General features: G+C 39.9%; 2 protein-coding genes across 2 annotated transcripts; both read right to left on the bottom strand.

The window, feature by feature from the left end:
- Positions 1–2368: 2368 nt before the first annotated feature.
- LOC148589849 (uncharacterized) lies at positions 2369–3130 on the bottom strand. The gene has a single exon (XM_088515423.1). The coding sequence runs from the start codon at positions 3128–3130 to the stop codon at positions 2369–2371; it is 762 nt and encodes a 253-aa protein (XP_088371549.1).
- A 96-nt stretch (positions 3131–3226) lies between these two features.
- On the bottom strand, positions 3227–5151 carry LOC148589848 (uncharacterized). The gene is made up of 3 exons (XM_088515421.1): positions 4875–5151; positions 4317–4636; positions 3227–4192 (listed from the first exon to the last, which is right to left on the bottom strand). The coding sequence occupies exons 1-3, from the start codon at positions 5149–5151 to the stop codon at positions 3227–3229; spliced, it is 1563 nt and encodes a 520-aa protein (XP_088371547.1).
- Between the last annotated feature and the right edge of the window lie 3364 nt (positions 5152–8515).

Here is an 8515-nt window from a genome sequence, read left to right as displayed (position 1 = left end):
GTTTTTCAACACTCTCTACAATATATGAAAGAAAAGAATTGATCATATATATTTTTTTTTTCAAAGCTGGAAACCTTCCTTCTACAAACGTGGTAGGCAATTTCTTTGAAAGTTCATTACATGTGGCTCATGTATTAAAGACAAATGACCATGCGTTAAGGACAAATGGTCTTTAACATAACGCAATAAGTAGGGCTGTAAATGAGTTGACACATTCGACAGCTCGCTCGCTACCCGCTCGACTAAGCTTGACCCGAACTCGAGCTCGACAGTGTACAAACTCGCTCGTTACTGTTGAAACTCACTCGATTAGCTAGTGACACATATCCGACTCGCTTAATGAAGCTCGACGGGGGCTCGTGAGTTCGAGTCGTTTAACTTGAGATTGGCAGGCTCGCCCGAGCTCGTTTAGGGATCGTGAGCTCGACTTGTTTAACTTGATAATCGCCCGGCTCGCTCGACTCGTTTAAGGCTTGTGAGCTCAACTCGTTTTATCATCTGACCCGACCCAACCCACACGACAATGTAACTAAAAAAAAAATTAACCATGTTATTAATCAATAATAATCATAGCTTTAATATGTATACAATTAACTAATTAAGATCTAAGGTTATAGTATAACTAACATTATATGGAATATGTTATTATTTATAGGTTTAATGTTCAATTAATTAGTTGAAAATAATAATAATAGTAATCATCATATTCATAGGTTCAATGTGTGTACAATTAATTAATTAAGATGTAAGGGTATAGTATAAGTGTATAACTAACATTGTATAGAGTATAGACTATGTTATTATTTATAGATTTAATGTCCAATGTCCAATTAATTAGTTAAAAATAATAATAATAGTAATCATCATATTCATAGGTTCAATGTGTGTACAATTAATTAAGATGTAAGGGTACAGTATAAGTGTATAACTAACATTGTATAGAGTATAGATTATGTTATTATTTTTAGGTTTAATGTCCAATGCCCAATTAATTAGTTAAAAGTAATAATAATAGTAATCATCATATCCATAGGTTCAATGTGTGTACAATTAATTAATTAAGATGTAAGGGTACAATATAAGTGTATAACTAACATTGTATAGAGTATAAACTATGTTATTATTTATAGGTTTAATGTCCAATGTTCAATTAATTAGTTAAAAATAATAATAATAGTAATCATCATATTCATAAGTTCAATGTATGTACAATTAATTAATTAAAATGAAAGGGTACAGTATAAGTGTATAACTAACATTGTATAGAGTATAGACTATGTTATTATTTATAGGTTTAATGTCTAATGTCCAATTAATTAGTTAAAAATAATAATAATAGTAATCATCATATTCATAGGTTCAATGTCTGTACAATTAATTAATTAAGATGTAAGGGTACAGTATAAGTGTATAACTAACATTGTATAGAGTATAGACTACGCTATTATTTATAGGTTTAATGTCCAATGTCCAGTTAATTAGTTAAAAATAATAATAATAGTAATCATCATATTCATAGGTTCAATGTGTGTACAATTAATTAATTAAGATTTAATAAGCGATTTATAGATTTAATAATAATAATAATTTATAGGTATTGCGGCGATGTGTGCTTCAAAGATCATGATCACCGATTCTGGGACTGCCGAAGCTCTAGCAGCGTGGCATGCAGCGGAAGTTACCGACAGGATCGGCTTGAGGAAGGTAATTCTGGAGGGGGATGCGCTGAAAGTTATAAATGTCCTCAAACTGGATGGAGAATGGTGCGGCAGTTATGGACAGGTCATACAAGATGCAAAAAACCTTCTGGGCCAGTGCTTGGAATGGAAGGTTAGCCATACTCATCGTGACGGGAATAAAGTTGCTGATAGTCTTGCCAAATTAGCTTTAACACTAGATCAGAATATGTTCTGGGTTGACAATTTTCCTTTATGTGTTCGAGAACTTGTATCCTCTGAGCAAGGCTCGATTTAATTTCAATGAAAGTAGCCAATTTTTCAAAAAAAAAAAAAAAAAGTCCAATTAATAAGCTATTTAAAAAATTAAATTATATGGTACTACTTAAATGTAATAAAATGTATTAAGTAGTATTTAAGTTTTTTTTTTTTTTTCTTAGGGAAATGATAATCACTTCATTCAAAGAAAAATGGAAATTCCGGCCTAAGCCTTACAAAGATAGAGTCATTTGCTCTAAAAAAACATCTGAGATACAACTAAGAGACTCCTCCAACCATACTTGAGTTTCTGAACTCCTAATTGCATATTTAGCTAGACCATGGGCTGCGTGGTTAGCCTCTCTTTTTACGTGCCTGATATTCCATCTGTTTAGAGACCCCAGTAAACATTTGATATCATTAATGATCTGCCCTTATCGTCGCCAGCTTTGTTGGGGGTCACTTATCGCCTTCACCACTTGTAGCGAGTCCCCCTCAAGGAGCACGTCATTTATTCCCACCTCCCTGCTGAACTCCACAGCCCATAAAGCAGCCATAGCCTCAGCTGCGACTGGTTCATAAAGTGCCACAACAGGTTGGCTTAATGCTGCCATGGTGTTTCCTTTTTCATCTCTTATAATAACCCCCACTCCCATTTTTTTCTCCCTTTCTGCTATAGCAACATCCCAATTAATTTTAAAATAACCCTCCAGTGGTGCTTCCCATTTTTGTTGAATCGACCGTGATGGACTAGGAGCATCCTCATGTTTCTCACTTACCTTACGGTATAGCTGGAGATGATCACTGGCTTGCTTTGCTATTACGCTGGGGTGTGAAAAAGCCTTCCCGTGCACCACCTTATTTTGTCGATTCCAGATTCTCTTAGCAACCATAGCAAACAGCTCCATCTCTTCTTTCTGTGCCGTCCACACCAGATATTCCACCAGCTCGCAAAAATTGTCACCACCCGATCTACATTTTTGGAACTTCCTACCACTAACAGACAAGACGTCCTGAGATGATGGGCAATCCCAGAGTATGTGGTGGGTGGTTTCGACAGCGCTGCAGCAGAAGATGCAGATATCATCCTCAACCACTCTCTGCTGCTTAAGATTATCTTTTGTCGGAAGAATTTTGTACCAAGCTCTCCACAGAAACACTTGTGTCGAATGTGGAATCTTCAGACCCCAAATCATCTTCCATATGGCCTGCGTTCTCACACCCAAAGAGCAGTCTCCCTTCAATCTTTCTTGTCTTTCCTTTTCGAGGTGATACGCACTTTTTACTGAAAATTATCCTGAATTCGTCGAACGCCAAATCATTTTATCATCATGGTGATATCTATTCAGCGGGATGTTACAAATCGTAGTAGCTTCCTCCTTGCCAAAGTGCTGGAATATGTACTGCTTGTTCCATCGCACCGGGTTTTCTTCTATTAAATCAACTACCAACGTGTCCTTCCCAATGAGAGGACTGGACGTCTGTATGGAGTAAGTTATCGGCAGGGGAATCCATTTATCTCCCCTGATCCGAACTGATGTACCATTACCAATGCGCCAGAATATTCCTTCTTCAAATAGCTCCCTACCCATCAAAATGCTCCTCCAAGCAAATGACGGCTTACTCCCCAATTTTGCTGACAATAACGACCCTGTGGAGTAATACTTGGCTTTGATTATCTTCGCTGCCAAGCTGTTGGGGTATTGCATTAGGCGCCAACATTGCTTCACTAGGAGAGCCTTGTTAAAGCAAGTGAGATCTCGGAAGCCCAAACCTCCCATATTTTTTGCACGTCCCATCCTCTCCCAGCTCATCCAATGTATCTTCTTGTCATTCTCCTTGTGACCCCACCAAAATTTCTGCATCAATTTGTTGAGCTCCTTACGCAATCTTGATGGAAGCAAAAAAATGCTCATACTATATGATGGTATGGCTTGGATCATTCCTTTGATTATGACCTCCTTTCCAGCCTGAGATAGAAATTTTGTCTTCCAGTCTGTCACCCTCTTCTGCACCTTTTCTATCAAGCTCTGAAATTCCCGAATTCTTGACTTGCCCACAAACACCGGAAGCCCCAAATAGGTATCAAATCTTTGTGAATCAGGGACTCCTACAACCTTCAGAATTCTATCTTTTGTTTCTTGGCTTGTATTTTTGCTGAAAAAAACAGCAGTTTTATCATTGTTTAGCCGCTGCCCCAACGCTTCCTCATAAACCCCCAAAACTCCCTTCAAGCAATTCCACTCTTGTTCTGTAGCCTTACAAAAAAGAAGACTATCGTCAGCAAAAAAATAAGTGGTTTATCTTCAAGCCTTTAAAAGAGGTTGGGACCCCTTTCAAACGTCCAAACCTTTCTTCAAGTGATAGCATTGAACTTAAGACCTCTGCACATAAAATGAAGAGGTATGGAGATGATGGATCACCCTGTCTGATCTCCCTGGAGGGTTTAAAGAGCCCTACAGGATCACCATTAACAATCACAGAAAATGATACTGTGGTAACACATTTCATTACATGTTGGACCCATTTGCTCTCAAACCCCAACTTCCTCATCACTTTTTCTAGAAAAAGCCACTCCACCCGATCGTAGGCTTTGCTCATGTCGAGCTTCACTGTCATATATCCTACCCTCCCATACACACGAGAATGCATGGTGTGGAGAGTTTCATAGGTTGCAAGGATATTGTCAGAAATTAATCGGCCTGGAATAAAAGTCGATTGATTACATGAGATGATCAAAGGTAATACATGTTTTAATCGATTGGCCATAACTTTAGCAACTATTTTATAAACCACATTGCATAAACTAATGGGTCTAAAATCAGCAACTCCCATAGGATTTTTCTTTTTTTGGTACAAGTGCAATGTGAGTATAATTTATTTCTGGATCAAAATGACCAAATTTTAAAAAATTGCTTACTGTCATTACTACCTCTTCACCCACTAGGTTCCAATGATCTTGATAGAAAGCTGCAGGGAATCCGTCTGGACCGGGTGATTTCATGGGTGCCATTTGAGAAAGAACCTGGCTTACTTCCTCCCTCGTCACCGCACACAGCAAGCGACTATTCATCTCTGCCGTGACCCTCGTTGGCAACACTTGGATACATTCATCAATACCCCGAGGACTCGACGTAGTAAGAATGCCCGTGAAATGATCCACAAACGCCTTTTCAATGCGCGTTGGGGAATCCCGTCTCACCCCTTCACCATCCATAATCGAAAAAATTTTATTTTCTTGCTATTGGTAGGAAGCACATGCGTGAAAGTATTTAGAATTTCTGTCCCCCAGAGCCAGCCAACACTCCTTTGCTATTTGTCTCCATTTCATGTCCAACTGCTCCATCAGGTTCTGGGTTTCTGTTTGGAGTTGTAAAATGCGTGGTAAGTCCCATTCCCCTACCCCTGCATGTAAAACTTTTAACGTTGCCATATTTTGCTGGACATTAGCTTCGGTTGGGTCCCGATTCACTTTTTTCCATCAGAGTAATGAACCCTTACTCTTCTTCAACTTGCGTAACAAAGGAGCCCAGCATCCATGATTACAGTCCTTGACCCTCCATATTTGCTTAATGACACCATTCACATTATTCTTATTCCAAGCTACCTCGTAACGGAACGATTTCTGGCCTTTTACTCCATTGTCCAGTCTTCGGTGGAACCATACATGCAGGGGAGCATGATCAGAAGAGCAAGATGACAGAATTTTAACTTGTCTGAAAGGAAAAAAATCCTGCCACTGTGAGTTTGCTAAGACTCGATCAAGCCATTCCTTAATAAAGAAACCCCCTGCTTGTTTATTGCTCCAAGTGAAACCAGGTCCCACATAACCCATATCCTCCAACCGACATGTGGTAAGAGCCTGCCTAAAGTTTTCCATCGCCATCGAGCTTTTCGGCCTCCACCCCATTTTTCATCATCTTCAAGTGTCTCATTAAAATCACCCAAACATAGCCATGGGATTGGATCATAAAAATGAAGATGACGTAGAAGACTCCAGGATTCAGTCCGGTGACCTACTTCCGAGTGACCATAAAAACTTGTGAACTTCCATGGCTGGCCCGATCCCTTCGTTATCACTATAGCATTGATGTGACACCTGCTATAGTTTTGGATTTAAGACAACTGAATTCCATAGGAGGGCCAGACCCCCACTGCGACTCACGCTATCTACAACAAAAACACTGTGAAAACCCAACCGTACTTTTATAGAATCAAACTGGTGGGCCTGCAATTTAGTTTCCATCAAGAAAACTAAATCGGGGCGCTTCTCTTTCACCAACCTGTGAAGGTCCCGAACTGTCCGAGGGTTCTCAAGCCCCCGACAGCTCCAACTCAAAATACTCATGGTTCTCGGTGGGGCTGTGCAACAGCCGCCACCTTCTTGTCATATTTTCCTGCACCTTCCCATTTTCCTTTCTTTCTGTTTACTTCATTGAACTCCGAAAAAATTGAACCATTCGCTTTGCGGACACGCACCAGTGTGCTAGATTCCCCTTCCAGACAAGTCTATGATGGTGAAGACACCAGTCTTGCACGTTTTTTTCCATTTCATAAGACCTTTTTTTTGCTTTCCTTCAGCTTGGACCCGCATGCCACTTGCCAATTGACACGTCACTTCATCAATAATCCCCACCACTTCCTCTGCTTCGTCTGACTTGGCTCCTTCTCCAGGAAAGGAAATAAATCCTTTAGCATGCAACCCATGCATTTTAGTCTTGGACGTGCCCCCCTCCCCACAATTAATGTCCTCTCCAAAAAAAGAATTAACTCCTTCAGCATGCAACACGTGCCTTGTCTCATTGGGCGTAACCCCCTCCCCTGTATTAATCTCCTCTTCATAGATGGGCGTAACTTCAACGCAACTCCCTGTATCAAGACCTTCCAAATTTGGTTTCACTCCCACAGCTGCGATATTCGAATCGTCATCCTCATAATGTTTTTCTGTTATATTCCTTTTTTCTAGTCGGTCCCCATTAACGCTATAACTTCTTTCCCGTTTTGCCTACATTGATTCCCCTTGATTGCCGCTCAAACCGTCTTCCTCCATGCTTTATCCCCGTTCCAGCGGTGTACGCTCCTCCGGCCGCCGGAATCCATGGAACTCCCAGCCGGTGCTGTTCCCCAAAAATTTGGGATAAAAATTTATCTGGTGCTTCTCATCCTCCCAAGAGTGATTCAGGAACGATACTCTTAACCAAGGGCCATATTCCTTCTTCGGTTTCTCCCCAACATCCTTCATATGGTTCCGTTTAGAACATCCTGACACTCCATGACAGACAACACCACAGGAAAAACAAAACCAAGGGATCTTTTCATATTGAAAAGCCACCCAATGAGTTTTGTCTTTAACTTTGAGCATTCTGCCCCGGAGAAGTGGTTTGTGCACGTTCAGATTGACTCGCACTCGAAGATATTTTCCCCAACCAACTCCTTTCTCATCTGTATCCACCTCCTCCACCTCTCCAAGATGAGATCCCAATCTTTCTCCAGTTGCTCTCCCCATACAGGCCAATGGGAGATTATACATCCTTACCCAAAAAGATGCGATATTGAAAGGTAGTTCGGTGGGAGGTGAGTTGCCATCAAACTCCAACATAGAAAATAAACTACCCTCGAAAGTCCAAGGCCTACCTTCTAGCACCCTTGTTTTGTCCCACGAGTTTTCAAATTCGATTAGGAAAATATTATTCCCAGCGCCTTGAAAACCATAGAACCTGTTGGCATCCAGCTCCTTATAACTTTTGCTTTGATGACCTTCTTTCCAATGCTTTGTTCAGACATTAATCTCCCCACAAGGCAGGCTCAGCCCTTATTCCCAATATCAATGAACTCCCCCTCAGGGACCTCATCGAACGCCTCCTTCTCTTCAGTCAGCATGAAATTCCCCCACATCGAAGTTAGATCTTCAGCCATCCTCCTCCGTATGGGTAGATCAATTTTGTTTTCTCCAGCAACAGATATTGCCCCTCACAATTCCAGAAGGAATTTAAGAAAAAGAAAACTCCTCCTCTAGAACTCCGATGACAGCTTAGAGAGGATGTTATAATGCTAATAATGTTCTTACCGGGAATGAATCTTAGTATTTAAGTTTTTACCTTTTAAGTATTGTTTAAATTTGTTAACTAATGTCTAATGGTATTGCAAAATAAATGCCAACAATGCTATAATTCCTATAAACTAATCCTACCAAACACAACACACGTTTTTTAGAAAAAAAGAAAAGAAAAAAAAAACCCAAACAGACGTTTAGAGTTTTTTTAAGGTACTAAAACGAACAACTTGTTAACTTAAATAAACGGTTGTGGTTGAATTGATTGAAATTTTATTAAAGATCTACAGTTTAGATCATTTATGGAAAAACGGAGATGCGAGCTCACATATAATTGTGCACACGGGATAATTCAATTTTTTTTGAATTTTGAAAAAATATGAACTTTTACCTAGATTAATCTTATCCGTCCGATTAATTTCCATTATTTCGTAGCCGTTTGATCTGCAAAGTGGATGACTGCTGTATACCACCCCGCAGAGATATTTATCTGGTGTTCCGTCTGACACCATGGGCTTATTAATCAAAC

The sequence above is a fragment of the Corylus avellana genome, chromosome 1 (assembly GCF_965113065.1).
Source record: "Corylus avellana chromosome 1, dhCorAvel1.hap1.2, whole genome shotgun sequence".
NCBI lineage: Eukaryota > Viridiplantae > Streptophyta > Magnoliopsida > Fagales > Betulaceae > Corylus > Corylus avellana.
The sequence above is the reverse complement of the archived record's forward strand: the minus strand, read 5'-3'. Positions and strand labels throughout refer to the sequence as shown.

Coding starts and splice junctions, on each gene's coding strand:
- LOC148589849 (XM_088515423.1), bottom strand. CDS start 3,130: ATGATTTGGGGTCTGAAGATTCCACATTCGACACAAGTGTTTCTGTGG.
- LOC148589848 (XM_088515421.1), bottom strand. CDS start 5,151: ATGGATGGTGAAGGGGTGAGACGGGATTCCCCAACGCGCATTGAAAAG. Junction 4,637..4,874: donor AGATCATTGGAACCTAGTGG/GTGAAGAGGTAG, acceptor CTTTTATTCCAG/GCCGATTAATTTCTGACAAT. Junction 4,193..4,316: donor TCTTCATTTTATGTGCAGAG/GTCTTAAGTTCA, acceptor CTTTTTTGTAAG/GCTACAGAACAAGAGTGGAA.